General features: G+C 54.3%; 1 protein-coding gene and 1 long non-coding RNA gene across 4 annotated transcripts; one reads left to right on the top strand and one right to left on the bottom strand.

Moving 5' to 3' along the window:
• Positions 1-92: 92 nt before the first annotated feature.
• Positions 93-18,897, top strand: ISM2 (isthmin 2). 3 transcript variants are annotated; one of them, XM_083838287.1, is made up of 6 exons: positions 93-1,483; positions 11,876-12,136; positions 12,441-12,819; positions 13,628-13,768; positions 14,442-14,513; positions 14,944-18,897. In XM_083838287.1, the coding sequence occupies exons 1-6, from the start codon at positions 1,346-1,348 to the stop codon at positions 15,459-15,461; spliced, it is 1,509 nt and encodes a 502-aa protein (XP_083694413.1). In that variant the 5' UTR covers positions 93-1,345; the 3' UTR covers positions 15,462-18,897. The 3 variants fall into 3 exon arrangements, with proteins under 3 accessions (XP_083694413.1, XP_083694412.1, XP_083694414.1); XM_083838286.1 differs by having other exon boundaries at positions 14,436-14,513; XM_083838288.1 differs by lacking the exon at positions 93-1,483 and adding an exon at positions 1,526-2,240 and having other exon boundaries at positions 14,436-14,513.
• LOC310900380 lies at positions 17,198-24,306 on the bottom strand. The gene is made up of 2 exons (XR_014585098.1): positions 24,225-24,306; positions 17,198-20,531 (listed from the first exon to the last, which is right to left on the bottom strand). It is a non-coding gene; the product is annotated as an uncharacterized lncRNA (long non-coding RNA).
• Between the last annotated feature and the right edge of the window lie 62 nt (positions 24,307-24,368).

Genomic DNA, 24,368 nt, shown 5'->3' with positions numbered 1-24,368 from the left:
GAGCTGAGATAGATCAGTGTCCCTCTCTGTCCTGGGACTCCCAAGTCAGGAACCCTTGTAGGTGAGATGCATGCTTGGCTATTTCTTATCGTATTTCTTATCACTCTCTGGTACAGCATGGCCTGGGATGCTGCTGTGGAGAGGTGGGTCTGCAGGGATGACTGATCCGGGCATACACCACCCAGGGGAGCTCTGTAAGCTGCCTGCTGTCCTTGGGTGCTGTTGGAGGGGATTCCCTCTGCCAGTGCGTACGGTGGCTGTCAGACTTATCAGCTGTCGTGCTGCTAATGAAATGTTTGAAAAGGCTCCTTGATCCATCTCGCATGGGACGCTTGACCTCACATCTGTCTTGCGGTCTGGGGCTTGTTTTAAACACTTCCTTCCATTTGTCTCGGCCCCAAGTTTGCACGAACCACATGTCGGCGCTGGAGAAGTTTGGGGTCCTGCTTTGGGCTGTGGGTGCGGGCAGGGCCCCGGGTGCTGTGTGGGGCTGTGCTCGTGTCCCCTTCCCAAGGTTTTTTCCCTCCTCGCGGTGCCTTTCCCCGGAGGGCTGCTGCCAGCCTGGGCCCCCAGAACGCAGCCCCCCGACCCTTCTGTGGGGCCGGGACCGACGTTGGGAGCTCCGGGCAGCGCCCGAAGCCTCCTTTCGCCAGCCCCGGGGCGCGCAGAGCCGCGGTGCCGCCCGGCCGGGCCCTGCCCGGGGGAGGCTGCGGGAGGCCCGGGCCTGCCCCGGCCGCTTCCCGCCCCTCCGGGTGCCGCTCCCGTCCCGCCTCAGGGGGCCGGACCGGGGTCCCCCCGGTGCCGCGGGGGGGCCGAGCCGGGGGGAGCGGAACAAAGAGCCCCGGGCCCGGCCCGGCCCGGCGAGGGGGCAGAGGCTGGCGGCGGCCCCGGCCACGCAGCCCCCGGGAGGAGCGGAGGGGAGCGGAGGGGAGCGAGGGGGCGGTCTGGCACCGCCGGCAGCCCCTCGAGCGGGGCCGGGGCCGGCGGCGGCCCCGGGGAGTGACTCCGGTGGGGGAGGAGGAAAGGCAATGAGATTGCCGGCGGGATTAGCACGGGGGGTGGGGAGGCGAAGCCCTCTCCTCCCCCCGGCCCCCCCGCCCGCACACGCTCGCGGGGCGCTGCAGTTATCCCGCAGCATCAGTGGCACCGGCAGGCGAGCCCGAAACGTGCTCGGCCAGCGGCGGGAGGGAGCGGGCCCCGGCCCCTGCCCCACCGGCGGGACCTTGTGCTTTTTTGGGGGTTATCTTCTGCCTTTTGCCCCCTTCCCGCGAAGGGACGGTCTCGGCGGCGGCCGGCCGTGCCCGGCGGGGTGCGTGCCGAGCCGAGCCGTGCCGAGCCGGGCGGGATGCCGCTGGTCAGAGGGAAAGTGGTGCTGCTCCTCGGCTTTGTCTTCCTGACAACCCTCCTGGCCGCCGTCAGGGGGCTGCCCGTGAGGAGGCAGCGCGGCAGCAGCCCGAGGGAGAGGAGCTCCAAGCTGGCCGAGGTGAGGCGGCGGCGCCGGGGGGGGTCGGGGGGGTCCCTCCGGGCTCTCACCTGGGCTCGCCGCGGGGCACAGCCCGCTCCCGGCCGCACGGGGCCGCGGGCGGGAAGCCCGGGGCTGACGGGGCTCGCGGCTTGCCGGGGCTCGGAGCCGCTCTGCGGGAATAAGAGGCGGCGGAGCTCAGCCGGGCCGGGCCCGGGGCAGGTCCCGCCGCCATCCCGCTGCCCCCTCGGTCCCCCCGGGCCGGCCGCCCCGCCAGAGCCCGGGGTGGTTGGGGCGAGCCGCACCGTCCTGGCGCCCTTCTCTGGAAAGCTCGGGAGGCAGGGCTGTGCTCGAAATGCCCCCTTAGGAATGCTACCGCTGGAAGGGGTGAAAGGGCTGGCTGGGAAAAGTGGCGCTCGCTGTATGGCTAAGTGAGAGCGGCTCGGCCCTTGCCGGTGATGCGCAGAGGTGCGCGGAGCTGCAGGTTTGGTCTGCAGCGCAGTGCTGGGGACGTACCCTGCTGCATTGAACCACGGTGCTGATCCCCGGGGAGCGACGCTGGCAGCTCCCGCCGGGCGCACGGCGCTCCTGACAGCATGGCACGAAAGCAACAAGTGCGAAAACGCATCTGCGGCACGGGGAGCCAGACGGCGAGCAGGAGGGGGCACGGGCTGCATCCTGCCGAGTGCCGCCAGCTGAGCCTGCTGTGGTCCCGACTGGCGTGGGGACCGAGCAGATGCACGCAGGACCGCTGGGGATGTTGCGTGCCGTAGCACTGGTAAGGACACATCGGTGCTTCTTGTGAAACTTCAAGCTTTAGTGTAGACTCCGGTTCACTCACCAGGGAAATGCCAGGCTGAACGTGCTCAGGCTGTTTGGCTGCAGAGAGTAGGGGTGTACGTGTGAAATCTAAAAAATGATCGTGGCCACGTTGCACAAGGGGCCACGAGCAAAGGGCAGGGACAACCAGCACGTTACGGAGTTGTGCAGGTCCCCGCGGCAGGGCTGCCTCAGGCTGGTGTTTATCTGACATCTGCAGCAGCGTGGAAAGTGGGGAGAGCTGCTCTCAGTACCAGTTTGTAAATGGTTCTGAATGGGGAGCGTTGTGCGGCCGGCCAAAGATCACATCGGTACGTACACAGCAGAGCCTCTGTCCCCGGGACCTGCACTTCCTGCAGAAATACAAACATCAAACGAGTTCGTAGGCGCAGGCTGGAGGGCGGCGGTTCAGCCGAGGAACAAGGAGGACGAGGAGAGGGAGGACTCCTCCCAGGGTCTGTCACTGCTCCGTTCCTTCTCATGCCATGCACCCCCTGCACCCCTCCGGGCTTGGGGCATTTGGCTCACGCAGTGGGCAGAAAGCAGTAGGCATCGTCGCATGCATTGGCCACGTTTTGGGAGGAAATCCTCTGTTTCTGGTGCATGTGGGGACGAATTTGGAGTAGCCAAGTGGGCAGCACAAGCGCAGCAGTATGGTGGTTAGAAAAAAAGCCGGAGTGATTTTGGGTCATATGCACAGATGGTTCATGTTGCAAAGCTGATAGGTCCTGTCTCTATGGCAGCAGGGCAACCACATCTGGAGTATTGGTTACATTATGGGTAATGCCCTGCAGATGTGGGCAGAGTGAAGGGGGCCTGGGGAAGCAAAGAAGTGACGGTGCAGAGCAGATAGACGATCAAAACAATTAAACAATTACCTAACATTGACTTACTCTAATTTAGCATCTTTATTTAAAGCAAAAAATTTTCCTCTGTTTAAACTGTAATGGGATTTTTTTATAAGCTGTACTGAGCCTCGCAGTTGCCCTTCTATACTAAAACAATTGAGAAAAATTAAAAACATTAAGGTTATCAACTTTTTGAGTTAGAAAGTCTTCTAATTTCTGGAAGGATGGAGGGAAAGCATGCTTTGTCTGTGGGTGATGGCCTTGTGGCTATGTCCCAAAGTCCTGTACTTCGGTAAGGATCTGCCACTTCCAGCCTTTACAAAAGGACCAAGCACTTGCATTTGCATTTCCTCTGCTGTGATACTGTGCAGAAAAGCTTTGCCCTAATTACCCGAGTCCAGCACAAGCAACAGATGTAGAAAAGTATTTTTTATTTCTTCAGTCTCTTTGGCGGTTGAAAAGACAGCTGAAAGTTGAATACTTTCTCCCCAAACTATGACTGAAAATCTAACGAGAGAAGACATCTATTAATTGTGAGGCTTCTTGACTGCGTTTCAGAAGGTTACAGGGGCTCCAAAGAAGCAGACAAGTGTACAGCAGGGCTTTCAGAAGTACTTTTGCAGGCCAGATGCGTCCCTCACTGACTTGGACAGAAGTGCAGCAGGTCCAGGCAGTGACACAGGCCAGCGGCTCTTCAGAGCAGGATAACAGTGCTTGGAAAAGCTTGTGTCCCCTGTGTGACAAGGGACAGCTCTTCACATTGCTTAATGCTTTGTTTATTTATGAAGTCAGGGGGTTTAAATGCAAAATATGTTTTGATAAACTCCCTGGATTTCAAAATATTGGCTTTCAGCATTGCTAATAGATGTTTGGCTTCTTTCTGATGGTACAAACCAGTTTTCGTGCTCTTCCAGTAAATACAAAATAAGTGATGCTCTAGCACACTAGAAAGGCAAGCACTGGAAGGGATTAAAACTGCATTCAGATACACCCACTTAAATAGCTGTGCACAGAAATACCGGTAACAGTGACAGCAGCGGTGCTGGTGCTGGTAGCGAGCGTCCCAGCAGTGACACCGTGCCGCGGTGCCAAACCTGGCTCTGCTGGGCTCGCCGGGGGCTGCCAGCTGTCCCCCATGCTGCTGGGGGGCTGCAAGGTGGAAATCCAGGCCAGGGCTTGCTGTTGGGGTTCCCCTGGTCTGAGGCTGCAAGCCGGCTGCCCGGATAAGAGGCAAGGGACGGCAACAAAAGAAACGCCAGGATTTGCGTGAGGGCTGCGTTTGGCCGCAGCACCTGGCGGGACTGGCGCCTGGCCCGTGAGAATTAAGGAAGGGAGAACAGCACTTATTGTTCACCGGTCGCACGGGCAGTGAGAGTGGCAAAGGGAAATAAAGTTTAAAAAAACAAGTGCCAGGGGTGCTGGGGGAGGCTGTGGGGGTCTGCTGGGCCGGGGAGCCCCCGGGCCGTGCGGTGCGGCTGGGTCAGTAGCAGAGTCGCTCTGCCTGCGGATGTGCTTTTTACCTTTTCATTTCTTCAGCAATTAAGCGTTCTTGTCCCTGGCTTTGTCCTTGGCGGAGGTCGGATTTGCGGGTACAAAACGTGCACTGAAGCATCCTTCCGCTCTGAAAGGGCCTCTTTGTGCGCGGGGAGGTACTTTACCCTTTGTAGCAAATTTCCTTTTGAGAAGTGCCAAATTATCTTAGTCAACACAGTTGAAAACCCTCCCGCCCTGGGGCTGAGTCAGGAGCGCAAACAATGGGGAGCGGGTGTAGGGAAGCTGCTCGACGAGGGGGCTCCTTCCCCTTTCACCGCACACATGAGTCTGCTGCGGTCCCATTGTGGCAATCAAAGGGGCTCCTGTAAAAGGCACATGTAAGGGAAGGGATTAGGCAGAAATCGCTCCGCAGGGCATTGCCCGGCCCTCTGGCTTCCCAGCTGGAGGGAGCAGCCGTTCCCAGTCAGCCAGGCACCCCTTGGGAAGCACTCCGCTTTCTTTTGCTTCCAGTCAGCAGTGGCCAAAAGCTCCCCAGCACCTGAAACCGGGGCTGAGCACCAGCCAGGATAGGGGAAGGGTGTCGGGCTCTTGCAGACCTTCTCCTTAAAGACAGATAAGGTGGGAGACTGTGCCTCAGCCACGGCCCCTTCAAGCCCAGCTGCAAACAGAAGCGAGGCAACGTGGTGCATGTGCCAGGGAGTAACAGCTCCTGTGCTCGTGTCAGTGTCTTGGGCAGGGAGTGGGAAACAGAGCCTTCTGCTTCCCATGGTATCGATAAATATTCTCCCACTGAGGATAATTCCCAGGCCAGACACCCGGACGCTTCCCGTAGGGAAGCCTGCAGGCATGACAGCAAGGTGCACCATGCCGCTCGGTCCTCCTGAGCACGCATCAGACACAGCTTCAGTTCTCATTGAAAATGCTGGAGCTCATGGCCAAGAAGCAGGGAAGAGATGGCAGCAGTGATTCTGTGTAAAACTGTTTCTGTTTCAGACAGAAGCTTGTAAAAATGCAAGGACTTTTTTATTAATAGAACATTTTTTGCAGGGAACCTTCATTAGGCTATCGGATGCTTTGACATGGCCAGCCGTAACCATCAGGCTGCACGGTGTTTCAGAGCTGCTCAGTTTTTGTGCCTTCCCTGTGCGTTGGGACTCCTGGGGCTCATTTGGGAAGCTGTTTGGGGCTTATCTGAGAAGCTGTTCGGTACTTAAGAGATGAAGATGCCAAGAGGACAGTGACCCACCTGCCTGGGAGTCCCAGGTGGCTTTGGTGTGAAGGGCACTGGCTGTGGATTGCTTTAGTCTCCAGGGGAAGGACACAGCTTCAAAGGGAACAAAATGCAGTAAATTCCTCCTGGTTATTGCCACCTTCCGCTGGTCTCCGGCACCGCTGGATGGACATGAGGCCGGCACCCAGCTGCACGCAGCCTGGCCACTGTGGCAGGGTTGTCTCACTGGGGACTAGAAGCTGCTGGCTGGCCCGGTCTGGGCTGCGAACACATCCCAAGCCGGGGCAGCCTTCATTGCATGACGAAGGGCATAATGGGATCCTGGCAGGGGGACGCTGCCCTACAGGTGCTCCTCCATCCCACCCCGTGGCAGTGCACACTTTGGGACAAGCGCCAGTGGGTTTGGGGAAGAAGCAGGGTGATGGCTGGGGTCTCCCCCTTGCAGCGGGTGGCTGGCTTTGAGCTGGTTCCTCCAATTTCTCTCTTTGGGAAAAAGAAACCCAGGCAGCTTGGCAGGAACCATGGCACGTTGGCTGGGGGGAGGGAGGGACCGGGGGCACTGGCTTCGCTGCGTTTGGGGGGTTTTGGTTTCATGGCTTTGCCCGGGCTGCGGTGGTGGCGGAGGCAGCAGCTGGAGCAGTTGGAGGGCTGCGGTGTGCAGGCTGACAAATGTATATCATTAGCTGGAACAAGTTAATGGTTACTGGAGCACATGGGTTTTAGAGCTGGAACAAGTTAACGGCAACTCAGTCAGATGCATTAAGAGCTTACGCATATTACAGCTCAACTATGTTAACAAAAAACATGTGCCCGAGCAAGGGGCTTTGGCTGAGAGCACCAGAGGCTGTGTGTCTGTCCCCCTCTCTGCCTGGTCTCCATGGGGACCCTGGTCCCACACCCAGCGCCGCACTGCGTTGCAGCAGCTCTGGCCCTTGGGCACCGTGTCCCGGAGCGAGGAAAGCCAGGTGCCGTGCTGGGGCACCTCAGCAGTGCCGACTAGACGTCCTGCAATGCGGCGTGGTTTGTTTGCATCCCTCCTGAGATTCCCTCAGGAGAAGCTGAGCTGTGGTAGCTTTTAGGGGGACCTTCCTCAGGGGCATCCCTGAGTATGCCACAGGAGCTGAAAAGCCACCGGGCTCCTACTTGCCTTCTTCATGTCACGAGAGGCCTGGGAAATTGGCTGAGGCCACCGTGGGCACGTTTCAGGTCCAGGTGCCCGCAGAAGAGCCTGCTGCAAGGGTCCGGGCTGTGCAGCTGTGGACGTGTGGTGAGGAGCGCTGAGGGCACCCTGCCCGCCCTGATCTGGGCCTTGCACACAACCACGCTGTGTCCCTGCTCCTCGCAGTGCTGCGTGCTGTTGGTTCTCCATGCTGTGGTGTCTTCCACGCCGGGGCTGGCTGTGCCTCTGAGACAGCACGGTCCCAGAGCTTGGAAAGAGTTTTGAGATTGCAGCTGTCGCAATCGCGAAAATAACTGAGAGACACGAGGAAGCCTTTGATGCTGCCTCCTGCAGCTCCCTGCTCGGGACGATTGGGTTGCGGCCATTTAGAAGAGAGTGTTTCCTCATGATCTGAAGTATTTTGACAACTGCGTGAAAACTATAATCGTGGGGGCGTAACAATGATCCGCACAGCCCACAGTTTGCTGCCAGCTCCTACTGGCCTGTCATAAACAGGATCTGCCCACAGCAGAACGGTAACCAAGTGGCTTATCTATTCCACAAGCACTTGCAGAGCTCTCCCAAAAGGTGACGGGAGCTGCTCGTGTCTTTATTTAAAAAATACAAACGAAACAAAAACAAACAAAAAAGAAAGAACTTGTGTGAGTTGGTGGATGAGTGAGGGGAGCAGCAGGGAGATGCCGGTCCTGTGCTTTACCTGCACCGCAGCCCTTTGCTGGCAGCGGTGTCTGTCACCTGGGGCAGAAGAGGAGGAGCTGGAGGTGTCCACCGCCTTACGTTGCAGAGGCGGAGTGGCACACTGAATTTGTTCCTGTTGATGACCCCACTGTTAAATGTTAGACTTTTCCTTTATTTTAAGGAGATTTATTATTTAAATAATTAAGGAGATTTATTATTTAAATAATTCCTTTATTTTAAGGAGACCTAACAGTGTTACTAGTTAGTACTGTAATAACCTCCCCTTTCACCCACTCCGGCCAGCAAAAGCTGTTCTGAGCCTTTCTACAGATGCCCTGACTGAAGCCTGGGAGCTGCTCCAGCCGGGATGGGCTTCCCTCTGAATCCATCAGCCTGCACCCCTGTGCACACTAGGAAGACACTTGTGTAGACTCAGCTCTGTTCAGGAAATGATAAGTACTTCTGGTTGGGTTCTTGTTTCAGTAAAGCCATTCAAAAGAAACAATACAGGCAGTAATGATTAAGCAAGAAAAAACCACATTCCTTATAATTATAGGCCACAGTGCAACACCAGCCTTTAGCAAATATGTCATTTTCTTCACTGCAGTGTTAACGAGCCCAAAGCACAACCTGGACATTGCCTCCAATTTGACTCCCATGTGCACAGGTTTCAAGCTAAACGAGTTTATGTTCCTGCTAATTGGCTCAGGATAGATGTGGGTGGAAGCGATGCACAGGCTGCGGCGATGCTTCGCTCCCCGGAGAGCTGACTCACGCATGCTTGGCTTGGGCTTAGCCCTGTAATGAAGAGCGGCTCTGCTCGGCGATGTGTGGAGCTGCAAAGAGCGCTGCCAGTGGGTTAACGTGCTGAGCGCTGGCAGCTTTCAGTGCCTACAGAGATGCTAAAGAACACGTGGCGAGAACAAGTGGCGGCGATTATTGGTGGCAGCAAAGTTGTGTCCCTGGTTGTCATAGAACAGCCCAGCACAGGGACTGATCTGGTGATGCTTTCAGGTTTTAAAGTGCTGTAGGGTCTGAGATCTCACATCTCTAATCATTTTTATGTCAGAGCTGCGGTGTGTGAATGTCATTCTTGTGGTTTCTTAACACAGGCTTAGTTCAGAGTCTCAGAGAAGTTTTTAGCCAAGTTGCATATTTTAAGACCAGAGGAAATAATCAGATCTCCAAGTTCCTTCCACAGCACAGATGCTGTACATATGTGTTGAGATCGTACCTTGTGTTGGACTGTCTCCACAAGAGATATTGCCACTTTCCTTGTTAGCTTGTTCCTGCAGTTAGTCACCTACAGTGCTAAAAGCATGGTCCTTATTTTTCAGTTGAATTTGTCTGGCTTTGACTCACAAATGTTGGTTCCTATTATGCGTTTCTGTTCTAGATTAAAGAGTCCCTGGTGCCTGATGGATTATTTCCTTAAAGAACCAGGAAATCAAGTCATCGCTTTATCTTTTTAACCTGACAAACAAATTGAATTGGACAAGTCTTTCACTGGAAAAATCTCTCCATCCCTTGGAATGGTTTTGCAGCTATTCTCTTTGTCATCTTCAGATTTCCAAGCAACTTTAATAGAGGTGTTCAGACTAGAAATGGGAAAATATCAGCCTTTAGTCTCCGTAGAAAAGATGCGTGGCCTTGCCCTATACCTTTTCCATACACCTCTTTACCCCTTTCATGTACAAAACAGGCCTGGCACCGGGTGAATTGCTGATGAGTTCCTTCCACTTCCTAACATCTTTGTTGAGTTTGTGCCCTGAAGTGTTTAGGTGGTCCTACATGCGGGAGAGCCTGGACTACTTGGGAAGGGCTCCAGGCAACGTGCTCTCTGCTTCTGGTGTATGGTGGCAAATGTGCTTTCCTGGCGGTGAAAGGAGAGGGGAGCTGCTGAACGTGCAGTGGTTTACTGATGGCCAGGTTTGGCCCAGAGAGGAGAAGCTGTGTGTGACCTCATGCACACAAACCCCATGCAAAGCCTCGACAGAGCCTTAAGATCACTTTCACTCCAGACAGGCAAGCTCTTATTTTTTGTGAGCTAATGCACCATAATAGCTCAGCTCCAGGCCTGACAGCCTTATCCAGCTGTTGCTTGGGCGGGGCTGAGGAGAGGGTGGGTGTCGTGGGGGGCTGCAACCCTCGAGGACAGCTGCCCATGGCCCTGATAGGAACCCCGCAGTGGCACGGGGAAGATGCACCCACCCAGCAGGACGGAGGCGCACTGGGCTGCACAGGACCTGGCTAAAATCCACAGCTTGATCAGCTAGGGCAGAGACCTTGGTCAGGAGGGACATCTTCTGATGTAGGGCCAAGTTTTAACCCAGCAAAGCCTCAGAGCGATGCACGTGTTGGGATGAGGGAAAGGTTGGATACACGGTGCAGTGACTGTCACCGAAGGAGTTACTCCTGTGACACCCTGCACCGCAGAGCCCGTGCGGGTGGTGGCAGCCCTTCAGCGGCTGTGGGGCCGGGAAGCTCTTTGTGGAGGAGCTGGAGGCAGGCACGGGGGCTGCTGGAAGCGAAATGGAGAACAAATTGCTCCTTGCCAGAGGTGCAGCTCGGTGGGGGTCACCCATGGGGGCCACCAAGAGTGGATACCCGCAGGGGCCTTTGTGCCCCCAAAGGATCTGAGAGCAAAGGGAGCTCTGCCCACCCGGTAACGCTCTCACAGCCAGTTCCCCTGTGGCAGTTTTACATTTTCCCTGTGGGAACAGCACTCTGAATTTCTTGAGCTTGTTTGGGCGTAAAATCTGAATTAGGCACTGAGGGTAAGTTTAGAGACTTGGAGTCTGTTCCTGGCTCGGTCACTGTGACGTCCTTGGGTGAGCTCAGATCTCATTGCTAGAGGAGACCTCAGTTTCCATGTGTATTGAATTTGGGTCATCTGTGAAATGAACTTACCCAGCCCCATTAAGCTCGTTGCAAACTACGCACCGGTGTCTGTTGGCTGAGTGTGCTGTTGGCCGTGCTTGCACAGGGGCTGCGTTAGGCACACGCAGCTGGGAGCAAGCCCAGTGCCAGCGAGCAGTGCCCTGTGGCCCGTGCTCACCGAACACACCCAGGACATGGCCAGCTGTCCCCCTGTGTCCCTGGAAGGGCCTGCATCGGGATGCTTCTCTCCCTGAGGAGGTGCAGCTCTGTGCTGCGGCCAGGAGCAGCACGGGGAAGGTTTGGGGTGTCCTACCGCAGTGTGCCTCACTGTAGGGTGACGGAGGGCCTGACACAAGAGGAGAGATGGCAAGGAGCTGGGGCAGAGCCAAGTATCCTTCCCATGAGTTGTTCCCCAAAAACACATGGACAGGAGGGCAGAGGGCTCTGTCTCTGCCCCATTTGCCTTGCACACTGCGGTGCTGGATGAGAAGAGGGAGCCTCGAAGGCTCCTCCCGGGCGGGTGGCACAACCTCCCTGCTTCCCGCAGCCCTCTCTCCTCAGGGCCCATCTGGTGAAGTCTGTCACAGGCTCTGCCCTGCATCCAGCCCGCTCTGGTCAGCAGCCAAGGGACCAGCAGTGTCCCTGCTGCTCTTTTCCCTCCCCCAGGGACAGGGGGGCGCAGGCTTTGATGTGCGGGCACAAGGCTGGGGACAGGCTGTGTGTGCTCATGAGAGCCTGGCCGGGCTCCAGCTGCCTTTGAAGTGCTCCAGTGATCAGGATGAAAGGGAGGAGAGTCCTTCCCCAAACCATCTGGCTCTAATTGCAGGTAGAAATGCCTCCCCGCATCCCCCGTGGGGAGGGGCATGCCGCTCTCTTCGTTAATCTCGCCGCTCTCGTCTTGGCTGGTGCAGAGGGCGAGAGCTTGGGAACAAAAGGGGGTTTCAGCTGGGCAGCCAGAAATAGACACTGCTGGCGGAGATGCCGGGGCTTCGGGCACCTCTGTGCCCCGTGTGGAGCCACAGGGCCCCAGGGGCCTTCCTAGAGACACCCGTGCCACGGGGGGCTTTGCCAGTTGTTCCCATCTCCGGTTTCCATGCCTCTGACTCACGCCCTTCTGTGCCAGCATGGAGGTGAGGGACGTGGGGACATGAGGCCAGCCCAGCCGTTTGCAGCCAAGGGTCCCTGCCCGCTCCTGCCAGATTCCCCTTTGCTCGGCAGCTGCCACCTTCAGGAGGTGCCAGGGCAGGCGAGGAACCCGTCCTCACAGCCTCTTCCCTCTGCAGGTCTCTGCCTCGTCCCACCCCCGTGCCGCCGGGGACGAGGAGCTGCCACCGTCGGGCAAGGCACGGGGCCTGCGGCGGAGCGGGCAGGCGGGCCCACGGCGGCACCGGCGCCGTGGGGCAGCTCAACAGGCGGCGAGGAGCCCGGCGGTGCCCCAGCCCAGCGGTCCTGGCCAGGAGGAGAGCCTGCCCTTCGTGCTGGACCTGCAGAGCTTGCCCGGGCTGGCCGACGTCGACCTGAGCGCCCAGAACCCCAACATCCAGGTGGGGAGCGGGGCTGGGCGGGGTGGGTTGGGCTCCCCAGCCTGATTTGATTCCCTGACAGGAAAACTTTTGAAAGCAGGGTCTGTTTCTGTGGCTCTGCTGTTTGGGTGACCACCAGACCCCCAGGCCAGCATGCTGAGCTGCCACAAGCAGCGCCTCCCACTTTGGCCCTGCTCAGCCCCTCCAGTTATGACGACCTCTTGTGCTTGTGTTTGTGGAGTCAGAGCACAGGCGGTCCCTGTGCCAGGGGACATCCTGTGGCCAGGCCGTTGTCTCACTGCTCTGCCTTGTGTCTGGCTTCCAGGTGACCATTGAAGTAGTGGACGATCCTCAGGCTGAGATGGAGATGGACTTGTTGAAGGAGACGAGCAATGACTGGTCCTTGACATCCTCTGAGTGGCTGTCCCACAAGGACCTCTTCTGGCCTCTTTTCTGGGAATACACTGACCCCACTGAGGAAGAAGAGGAGGAGGAGGAGGAAGAGGATGACAATCTGGATGTAGGGGACAGGGAGGAGGAGGAAGAGGAGGAGGAGGAGGAAGAAGAGGAGGAAGAGGAGGAGGAAGATTACACAACAGCAGACTATGAGGAGGAAGAGTCCATGCTCAGTGGAGTGGGAGGTGACTGGGATCAGCGGTGGCCTGGGCAGAAGAACTGGATCTTTAAGGAAAAATATAATTACGGTGAGTCCTCTCAAGCATGAGCAGCAGCACCTGGCCTGCAAACCACCGCTGTCCTCCCCTGCCTGGCCTGACTGAAGCCCTATCTCACTGTAGGATGAGCACCCTTGCACCAGGGACCAATGCGTACTTGTGCTCAGCTCCTGTTAGAAAATAAGCAGGGACACCAGGGAGCACGGGCAGCACCTGGCTGGGGTTGCCAGCAGCCTGGCACGCCAGCTTCACAGCAGGAGTTTCCCTTGTGTGTCATCAGACAAAGCGTGGGCTCCAGCATACACGTTCAGACTAGAAATATGGTGCAAATGTTTAGCTGCGAGTGCTGCTGCCCTTGTAACAGTTCTCTGAGGTGACACCAGAGCCAGAAATCTCTGCTGCAGGCCTGAGCATCTCCCAGGAGAGGTACTGCAGAGGTTAGATGTGAGTACCAGCAGGGTGGCAGGCCAGGGGAGCACAGCACAACTCCTCCTGGAGTTTCCCATCCATGAGCGTGTAACCAGACAGCGTTTTCTGGCAGCTTTGTGGCTGGTGTGTCGGGCAGGTCTGGTGAGGACAGGAACGGGCAGTGATGCCCAGCTGGGTCGCTACGGCCATGAACAAGGCTGTGAGAATGAGAGCCTTTGCCTGGGGGCTGCCAGCAAGGGAAGGGTTGGCCCTTGGCACCATGTGGCCAGACACCTCCGGGTAGCCCTGTGTAAATGGCATCTTGGGGGCAGGACAGAGCTGGGGGATGTCTGGGGTGGCTGCTGGCTCCCCTTCTGCCGAGGCTTTCTGCAAGGTTCATCCCTCTCTGCCTGTCCCATGCCATGTGCAGACTATGAAGATGAGGAGGAGTGGAGCCCGTGGTCCCCTTGCAGCGTCACCTGTGGCAGCGGCAACCAGAAGAGGACCCGGTCCTGTGGCTATGCCTGCACAGCAACAGAGTCAAGAACCTGTGACCTGCTGCGCTGCCCTGGTGAGCCCCCGGCCACCCCAGTGCTTGAGCACCCTCGGGGCACTGTCCCACCCCAGCATGGGTTTGTTCCCCTGCTGCTGCAGCTGGGCTTGGGGCACCATGGGGAGGGAGAGGGGGCACGGGGAGTGGGCTGTGCCCAGGGCAGGGACATTCATGGCAAACAGGTCAGCAAGAGGACCCTTGTTCCCAAAAATGTTGTGCACAGACCCAGGTTTCAAGTGCAAAGTCCCTCTTCTCCAGGGTGTTGCTCATGGTTCAAGAGCTAGTTGAGTTGGATATGCTCTGGGTTAATGTGGGTGCTTGTTTCTAGGAAGAAGCTCTGGTGGGGCCTCATCGCTCCACAGGCAGTTGTGTGAAGCCCAGGGACAGTGGAGCTGGAGCCCAGCTCCACATGCAGCTCGTTGCACCTCTCTCACAGGGAGTTTGAAATCTAGTCCCGAGGCTTACAGAAAGCCAGCTCCATCCGCTGGGATTTGCATAAGCCCTGGGCCTGGGCCCTCTTGGCCCAGTCTGTCCTGCGTGTCTTCCTCACAGACCCTCCTTGCAGGCACAGGGCCGAGTCCCCAAAACAGTAGAGGGAGAGGTGCCCTTTGGAAGGAAACATGATATTCAGTCCATCCCTTTGCTTTTTTTTTTTTTTTTTTTTTCCTTTTCTTTCCCTCTCAAGGAGCAGAGGGGGAAATGGTCTTCCCCACAGAGGAGACTCCTTTCAGAAGTGACAACACCACGGAGCTGTTCAACTCAGGTCAGCCTCTGCCTCATCCTCACACCAGGGCCTGGGTGCTTTCACGCAAAACCCTGTGGGGACATGCAGCTGGTAGGGAGGGCAGTGCCAAGGGCTTCTGGCTCCAGTGTCCAAACCTCAGTCCTGTCACTGCCGTGTGCAGGCTGGTGCTAGAAGGCAGCAATGCTGGGACACCCAGTGACTCCCACAGCCTGCTAGGATGTGGTGGACACAGTCCTACTCTGTGGCACACTGGTTGAAGCCAGCCTGTGGCCCACACTCCTGCAGCTGCCTCATGGTGGGATGCTGCTATCCTTCCCCCCCAAGGGAGCTTGGTGGCTCTGCCAAGGGTTTGAGGGCTCTCCTGGTGGGACTGGCAAGGCTGTGGGCAAGCGGTGGTGGGGCAAAGAGGCGTGCTCATGCCCTCACCCTCTCACTGCCTCTCCCCCAGACGTGGACAGCTGCGAGAAGTGGCTGAACTGCAAGAGCGATTTCCTCACCAAGTACCTCAGCAAGGTGCTGACGGACCTGCCCAGCTGCCCCTGCTCCTACCCGCTGGAGGCCGTTTACAGCGCCGTCAACCTGCGGGATGAGCGGCAGGGCAAGAGCTTCCGCTGGCGGGACGCCAGCGGCCCCAAGGAGCGCCTGGACATCTACAAGCCGACGGCGCGCTTCTGCCTGCGCTCCATGCTCTCGCTGGACAGCACGACGCTGGCGGCCCAGCACTGCTGCTATGACGAGCACACCCGCCTCATCACCCGGGGCAAGGGTGCTGGCGTCCCCAACCTCATCAGCACCGAGTTCTCCCCAGAGCTGCACTACAAGGTGGACATGCTGCCCTGGATCCTCTGCAAGGGCGACTGGAGCCGGTACCACGCCGTGCGGCCGCCCAACAACGGGCAGCGGTGTGCTGACAACCCGGCCGAGGAAGAGTACCTCTCTCAGCTGCAGGAGGCCAAGGAGTACTAGCCACAGCCATGTTGGGAGGAGACACGAGGCCACGGGGCCACCATGCACCCGGCTGCCGATAGGTCCTGCCCTTGGCCCATGCTGCGAGGGCTGGAGCCATCCCTCGTGCATCCTTTCCGAGCCCCAGCCCTGCTGGCGGGCTCCTTGTGGGGCTGCATGGAGCAGGGTCTCGTCTCGATTTGTGAGGGTGCAGGATTGTCACTGTGTCACCCCTGCCGTGCCACCTGGGGCAGGTCCCCCCACCACTACTCACTTGTGGGCAGCGCAGAGATGGGGGCAGGAGGTGGTGGCCAGTGTCAGGGGAAAAGGGAAAGGGCCTGCTCACAAGTAGAGCTTGGGAGTATGCAGGGCAAAAGGATGGCTGCGTGGGCTTCCATGGCAAGAGCACCTTGCCTCTGTGGTTTTAGCTGTGAAAGACAGCACTCATTGCCAAAGCTTGAAAGATGTGGACCTCAGAAGGAGATCGTCATGGGGAAACACCACAGGTCCACATTGTAGTCCCTCTGCCTCAGTGCTCTGGCAGGCAGGGTGGCAGGACTTGTACAAGTCCCATCACCAGCTCTGCTCTGCATCTCAGCTCCCCAGCAGGTTTCAGTGCTTGGGAGCAACCGTAACATGGCTCAGCAGAAAGTCCTACATTTTCCTCCCACCGCAGCCAAGCCACCGCTCATGCCATTGCTGGAGAGGAGCAAAAATCTCTGAGCCAAGTACCCCATGGCAAAAGGGGACAAGTCACCACTGGGAGCACCCAGCATTGCCCCCTTTCTAGTCTGCTGCTCACCTTTCATCCTTCTCCATGCTGTTTGCCCAAGCCCTCCACAAGAGGCAGCCCAGAGAAAGCAAGTCCTGGTCACATCCTGCTGCTCTCCAGGCTTGTCAGGCAAGCAAACGTGGCTCCAAAGGAGGAAGAAACACAATGGTTAATATCAATACATGGTGTCTACAGATTGTGACACTGTCCATTGCCACTTCGGTGTTGCCTGTTTTTTTTCCAGCTTTTCATACGTCCTTGGCAGTTTCTCCTATCGTATTTTGGGGAGCTCTCAAGCTCCCAAACTTCCCACAGAGAAATGGGGCTGAGCACCTTTATCTCTGGACATTTGGTAGTTGAACATGGCTGAAGCTGTTCACTGCTTTCATTTAGCAAGTTTTATGAATCAGGAAATAAAAGAGTAAGTCAAGCAAATGAATGGAGTCATTTCTAGACTAGAGATTTCAACAAAGGCAGTTGTTTATTCCATGCCTTTTTTTGCAGAACACTGTTAGACCAAAAAGTGTCTGTGTAGGTTCAGATGGCCTTGGGCTGACTGTCCTGTGCTAATTCTGTTCTTATTTCAGGGGCCTTCTCCAGCACGAGTGAGCATTCATAGTCAGAGAGCTCCTTGGGCAGTCTTTCTAGGACTATCTTATATACATTGATACTATCTTATATACATTGAGTATCCGTTGATCCTTTTGCTTTGGTTACTAATAGAATATTGCATCCATGGTCATCAGTATGTAGGACTTCATTACTAGTACAACAAAAGTATTAATGAAGTTATTGCTGAACTACTCTTGTTTAGCTATTATTCCATACTTGTATCCACCAAACTCAGTTATGGATACTAACAAAACATAAGCAGGTACAGCCCCTTTTCCAAAACGCATGCAATCAAAAATGACAAGTATTATGTAAAAAACAAGAAGGAAGATAGAACCAAACGGGCATGGATGGCGACCCAGACCCTGGTAAATTTTCACTACCATTACTTACATGCTCCCTAGACGAAGTGGTCTTTTGCTTCTTAGCTTCTTATAAAGAGTTCACAAGGAGGTGGGTAAGAAGGGTTGGCAGTGATACGGCGGGTTGGTTCTGGGAGCATGGGACTTGTGCAAGGAGGCTCACCTGCAGACACAGAGGTGTTTGTACTGGGAGTGAGTAAATCAAGTGGCTGAGGCTGTGGAAGGATGAGCTTGTTGCCTTCTGTCATCCAGCAGAGCATCTCCATATCTCCTCCCATACCATACATCATCAGTACCAACAGAGGACTCTTAAAGGAGTGTATTTATCATCAGACCTTTTTGGTAAAGCAACCAACCATATGTTCTTAGTGACCAGTACTAGACCCACACATGGAAGTAGGGCCTCTGCAAATAGTCTTTCTTCAAAGAGGTTTTCAATAGCTCAGCCAATTCGTTAGACTGGCTGGTCGCTGAGGAAGTGCTCTTATAATAAGGACTGTTACCCAGGAATTGCATCCTGCCCCTTTTAATACTGGGGACGTCAACCAGTCTAACCCCCCAAAAATTAACCTATAATTTCTGTAATAAATGTAGTTCCTGTCCAAGGGCAAGTAGAAACATATCTTGCATTAAGTCCCCACTAAAATCTGTTTGAAAGCCGGGTGGCTACTCTGCCTGGCTGCCCTTATGGTCTGGAAGATACACGTATGAACTGGAGCATGAGAAACAAGAAGCAGCGTTGTTCCTCACACAAGCACCTTACACACCAGGAGGCTTTGCGGAGCACCATAAGAAAAGTAGACATTAAGTAAGCCTTTATTTTTATATGCCATCGAAGATTCTGTCCAGCTCACTGCTATTTAAATGATGAATCTCTTAGCTTCCCTTCCCTAAATTTATTGTTTTTAATAATATATATATATATAATTTTTTAATTTCTACAAAATTTGATAGAGAATTCTTTATTCTGACTGCAATAAAGCACTTTATATATAAATGTGTTGCTGATGTCATTCAGTTAGGACAGAAGTTTATGTTGCCAGAGCATTTGTTTTGTTTGAGCAGGATGACACTTCACTGAGCGCTGCATGCTGTGGGTCTCTGGCCACAGCTCTATTGCAAGGAACCTGGTGACTTTGCTTCCTTAACTTGAATTTGATGGTGTCAGGTACACTTGGAAGAGCAGAGATGCATGCAGCCTCTTCTGAATGTTGCAGACAGCGATTTCCAGTTGGTCACAAATGCTCAAAGGAATCTGATTTTCCTTTGATCTGATCTGATCATCCTGATCTGATGGCATTCTGATGCTCCCATTTCCAATAAGAAGGCATGGCAGCAGAGGGATGCAAAGCAGGACACCTTCAAATACTTTCATAACTGTGATTCAAATCCCAACTCTTGAACGGTGAGGTGGTGCAGAAAGTTCAGAGCGCCTGTTTTTTACGAGCTTTGTCCATCCCCAGGGTGTTATATTATGTGGTTCCTTTATATGCAGTATTTATTGTCTGTAACAATTGTGGCAGCTGAAGAACAGGGGTGAGTGATGCTGGTGGACAGGGACCATGTGTTTGTGCATGCATATGTGCGTAACTGAATGTAGAGGCTTTGTCCATCCATCTGTTCCCCTACCCCCCCCAAAAAACAAACAAACAAACAAAAAACAACCCAATGTATTATAGACGTCTTTTGCAAATAAAGATTGCTGTTGCCAGTTTGGTCTATGATGCTTGGAAACAACAGGGCTCCCAACTTGGCAGCCACAGGCAGCACTACATACATGAGTGTGCGGGTCTGGAGCAAAACATCCATGTTTCGTTCAAAGGGATTTAAGCATTTTGCCTTAGGACTGTGCTTCTGCAGCCTCTGGTTCCCCTGTGTTCCTGAGTCATCCAAGGCTTCATACTCTGGGAGCAGCAGTGGAGAGATGCAGATGTAGCTCATGGACTAGCCAGAGGCCTGGGGTCAGTATAGCCCATCCTGTACATGAAGCCACAGCATAAGAAGCAGGAGGAATATTTTCTTTGCCTTGCCAGTACCTCACTGCGTGACTTTCACCAAGTCACATCACTTTTCCACATGTCTATTAACTTACCTCTCTTTCCCCATTTCCTGGTTTGGTTGGTGTCAAAGGTTGGTGGGACACAGCCTTTGTCTACTGTGCCACGAGCACAGAAGAGCTGTAAGGTGCTGATGAAGTTCAACTAAAAGCAACGACAGGAACTGCCATCCTGGGAATGGGAGGCAGAGGGGTGCAGAAGAGGGCTGCCAGAACTGCAGGCAACAGACACCATCCTGAGGCTGCCACTGCAGCAACAGGGTGTGTGAAGCTCTGCTCAGAGGGATGGAAACCCCCCATGAGATTATCAGGGTCTGCTGAGAAGGAAGTGCACTGCTTGTGCCTCAGCCCTGATGCCAGGTTTTATTCCACGCTCAGATCTTACACAAACACACTGCTGAAAACAGGTGTTGAGCATGAGAGCAGATGAAAAAAAAAAAAAAAAAGCATCACCCCAGCTGGAAAACTGATTTGGCAAACAACCTCCACAGTCAGAAGCTAATGATAGCAGAGGGATTAGCAAAGCTTCCCAGGGATCACAGCTTTTTGTGGCCGTTAATTTGCTGCATAAATTGTGACCGCTTCCAAGCTCTTGCTATTTCCAGCTGTTTCCCCTCCTTCGCTCTTGCTCCCTTTGCTGTGTGCTGGCTGCACATCTGACAAGGTTTATCTGGGACTCCGGCACATGGCTCTGCTCCACAGCTGCCTGGCGCCTTCACTGGCCCCTGCTTGGGAGCAGCAGATGTCTCCTCTAGAAGAAGGCTCCTCCGTCACGGTGAGTTCCCCTCTGGTTTTCTGAAGCACCAAAACTTGCTTGGAGCCCAAGCCAGGGGCAGTGGGCTGAGCTCAGCTCTGCAGGAGAAGCAGCACAAAGTCACTCTTTCCCTGGTGTGGTGGTCAGTAGTTACTGCTGCCTGTAACATGGCTGTTGCTTTATCCCCCAAGACAAGGTCCCTGCAGTGCTGGATGCTGAGCTCTGTTCCAAAACCCCTGTGCTATAGCAATCCCACAGGGAAAGGATGTGAAAACAAGAATGGCCACCACGGTTCTGCAGGTGAGGGAAAGAGGCACCAGAGCTGCAGGTGCCACCCAAGATCAGAGCAAGTCTGTGGCAAAGTCTCAAGCTGCATCTTTGCTCGCTGCTTTACACACAAGACTTCTTGACAGGTTGAGTTGTCTTATTCTGGTTTGCCAGCCTGGTGCGGAGCTTCAGCTGAGCTGTGCTACCTCCCTGGTATCTGACGTGCACCTGAGAGGAGCAGACCTGGTGCACAAGGCCGGGCCTTTGGCTGAAAAACAGCAACACATGTTTGTGACAGTCCATGGGTCCTAACTTAAAACTGAAGCATTAAAAAAAAAAAAAATCCATTGGCTGCATTTTTTCAGCAGTTGCCTTGCTGCCCGTGGCACGAACGGTGGCCTAAGCAGCTTGCAGCACGACCTGGTGCCTTGGGCTTTGCTCTACCCCTGAGCCCAGAGGTGGGCCCTGCTCGGTGCCCAGCCTGGTGCTGCCTCTGCTCCGCCTGCACCAACACCACGCCGAGAGACGCTGAGCTGCAGCCCCGGGGATGTGAAGCCAGGCCACGGAGACCCTGCCAAATGTGTCCATGGGCTGGGATGTGCTCCTTCTCTTCCCGCAGAGGATAGGCCCACACGTCCGCAATCATGAAAGGAATTTCTCACCCTCCGTCCCCTGCCCCGCAGTGACCAGCTGCCCCTTGGAAATGCTGGAGAGGAGCCCAGCTGGTGAGGCCCATCCCCTGCTTTGTTCCAGGTCCCTGAAAGCACATCAGCTACTCTTCTCACCCCGAGAGGGGGCTTGGCCATAGGGACCACAGCCCTGCCTCGCCAGGCCCCACGCAGGCCCAGGCTGTGCATCCCCCTGCCACAGTAGGACCCGCAGGCTTGTCCTGCAGGGGCTTGCTCTGGGAGGGCCGCCTCGGGGCTTTGGAAGTGCCAGGAGAACGTCCTCCCCCTGCCATCGTGATCTTTGCACCTTGGGTGAAGGACCACAGAAAAAAGAATTAGATGGGCCCACTAGAAATCACGTAGTCCAACCATGGGGACATGAGCAAATCATGCCTCACCAACAGGTCTCGCTCTCTCCTGGTCTTAAAGTGCTGCACTGACAGAGGTGCCACCGTATCCCTCAGCTTTACCGGTCTTGCAGGGAGACCTATTTTCCTAGCAGCCAACCTAAGTCTTTCCCGATTTATTTTAAGCCTACTGCATCTTATCTGCAGTGGTCACAGAGAGCATATTATTTCCTTATTTGCTCCTACCTCTCATGTATTTGCAGATTTTTATCACTGCACTCCTTATTTCCCCACATTCCTCCCTCCCTACCCCCACCCCACCCCATCTTCTCATCTCTAGACTAAACAAATGCAAGTCTGTCAGGCTTTCCCTAGAAGCTGTGCCTCTGGACCTCGGATCGTTCTCATTGCCCAGCAGTGGACTTTCTCCAGGTAAGTCACGGCTTTCTTGAAGTGCTAAGCTCCAAAGCAAAGCCACAGGGTCTCATTTGGAGCTTTCTTAATGCTATGTGAAAAGACTTCTTCACAATACCTACAGACACCAGCCTGTTCAGGCAGCTTTTGTTCTCTTCCTTCGCAATTTAAATTTATGCTCATTCGAAAGGTCTCCATAATCCACTCAGCCTAAACATCTTTTACAGATGTGCTTCCAAGCCTGTCATTGCTCCCTTGTACACATACCCATATTACTGGTTGTTTCTGCACCAGTGTAAAACTTTGCAGTTCAGTAAGGCCAAGTATATTTTTTCTTTTTTCTTCTTTTTTTCCTTTTCTGTTGGATCACTTTTCCATTTGCTCAAGAACATTTTCAATTCTACACTTGTCTTGTAAGGGTTTTACAGCGCTGGTGGTGGTGTAAATTGTTTTAAACTTTTGTCAATCATATTATCTTCTATACTGAAACATACTGGCTTCATTAAAGCTCTATTTGGCCTTCCGTTATTTACTAACAAAAATATCATACAAAGCAGTGCCCCAGGTCTTAATAAAGCCCAGATACTCTACCAAAGACAGGAATTAGGATACAAGCTGTACTTGATTTAGAAGATACAGGTGTGCTGGTTGTTACTTTTTACCCCAAGTCTTCTAGGGTAAACCGCATCAGACCTTGTAATGCTGGAAACATTCAACTACTTTTAACTTGTTGCCGTTGTTTTGTTTTTGTTTGGTTTTTAACTTATGTTCTTATAGTACTGGTGTTGAAGTAGGTTTGGGATGATGTTTCAAAGCAGTTTCAGTAGCAACCTAAACTAGGGGATTTCACCCTCTTTGATTTTTGGCTTGACTTTCCTTTAGAAGTTTCACAAAAACAAATGATTAAAACACACCAGCAAGGGACAAATGGGTCATAACATAGGTCCACCTAAATCAGCAGATGCTTACAGTAGTCAACAGTTGATGACTAGAAAGAATGAGTAAAGAGAAGGACAAGCATATTGCTACTTCCCTGAAATGTTTTTCTTGTTGCGAGCAGCTGGTGGCCAAGAGATGTCCTGAGTCAAATGTGGTGGTCATTTTGCTTAACAGCTCTTGGTTGGTTTTTTTCTTCCATGAATTTGTCCACTCCCGTTCTAAATCCCCATAAACTTTTAGTGGCACCCTATCACCAGCTGTTAGAAATTCAGAGACCAACTCCCCTTGGTTGGGACCCCACATTCTTTTGTTTGATTTGTAAGGTTATGCCTTACTCATCATCTCCATGTGCCTCTTAACTGTGTAGCCATTTAGCATCCACCTCTGACGTCTTATCACTGAAAAATTCACTGTTTACTTCTGATTTCTTTCTTTTTTTTTTTAACAAAACAAAACAACTTTGTTTTCTTGAATTCTCATGACTTTCCCTCCTAGCCCATGTCATTTTATATTCTTGAAGAGCCTCTGAGCACGGGAATATGAACTTGCTTTTCTTCCTCATCTTACATAGTCATCCCTCCCCCAGATAGCTGAGAGACTGCAAACTGTGTCCGGATCTCCTGACACTTCCAAGTAAAGCAGAGGTCTAGGGCATGTCATTAGCATCTGTATAGCCGCACCAGATGTCAGCTTTAGGTGAACAAGCAGGATGCTTTGCTGAGAACACGCGGACTTTCAGCAGCATGCAGTAAAGTGAGGCTCAGATCACCTTCAAGTGGACAGCAGGAGTACCGTGAGGCATTACAGCTGCTGTGCTCCGTTACAGAGGTAGCGTATCCTAATTCACTGTGCCTCCGGCTAAGTGCTAGCCTGATGTTTGAGCACATGCTTTCCCTCACCCGTGGTTTAATCCCATACATTGTGTTGAGAACAGCAGCCAAGGCACGGCTACACATCCTGCGGGGCTGGCAGTTGCCAGCCGGAGGGGCAGGGAGCCAGCTGGTGCGGCACCAGCACGACCTGCGGCTGTCGGCTCTGCTGGGAGAGCCCTCAGGCAGCCTCTGAGCAAACCCCGAGCCCCTGAGCCCCGCGCCTGTGAGCCGCTGGCTGAGGCCAAAGCGTCTCCTGTTAGAGCAGCAGCAGGACACCCAAAGTAAACCCCGTTTGTGATGAAAGGAAGGCAATTAAAATTCCCCTTCAGCTGCCTTCCCGTCCCACTCGCTAACCTTGCAGCAGCAGGCGATGAGCGCAGCCTGCCTTCTGCCGCCCGGCCTCAGCCGCGCCAGCGGGGCCCTGCGGCACGGCAACGCTGCTGGCACAGCGTGGCCGGGCACCGCGAGGCCAGCGGGATTCAGGCAGGCTTGCCTCGAGTTAACTTTGGGTGCGCTCGTCTTCTCAATTTTAAATGATTTTGCTCTTAGCAAAGCTCTCGTCTTGTCTGTGAGCAGACTCGCGGGCCCCGCTGTTCAGTTTCCCATAATTCTGCCCAGGAATTCCCGAACACAGCACACAGGCCTGCTGCGCAGTGACATCGGGGTGTGCACACATCATGTCAGACTCCTGCAGCCCACCAGACGCGTACCGATAGCTCACCTGTGCACAAGAACCCCAGGAAAATATCTCCATCCCCTCTCCCAGCCAGCCAGTGCTTTAAGGAAGATAGCCCTGCAGGACATGCCCAGGAAAACATGACATAGGGAAGCCCTCCCGTAAGTACAGGTTCCTGTGCTTTGTACA

This window comes from Anser anser, assembly GCF_964211835.1.
Source record: "Anser anser genome assembly, chromosome: 5".
Lineage (NCBI taxonomy): Eukaryota > Metazoa > Chordata > Aves > Anseriformes > Anatidae > Anser > Anser anser.
The sequence above is the reverse complement of the archived record's forward strand: the minus strand, read 5'-3'. Positions and strand labels throughout refer to the sequence as shown.

Coding starts and splice junctions, on each gene's coding strand:
- ISM2 (XM_083838286.1), top strand. CDS start 1,346: ATGCCGCTGGTCAGAGGGAAAGTGGTGCTGCTCCTCGGCTTTGTCTTC. Junction 1,484..11,875: donor GGAGCTCCAAGCTGGCCGAG/GTGAGGCGGCGG, acceptor TTCCCTCTGCAG/GTCTCTGCCTCGTCCCACCC. Junction 13,769..14,435: donor TGACCTGCTGCGCTGCCCTG/GTGAGCCCCCGG, acceptor TTCCCTCTCAAG/GAGCAGAGGGGGAAATGGTC.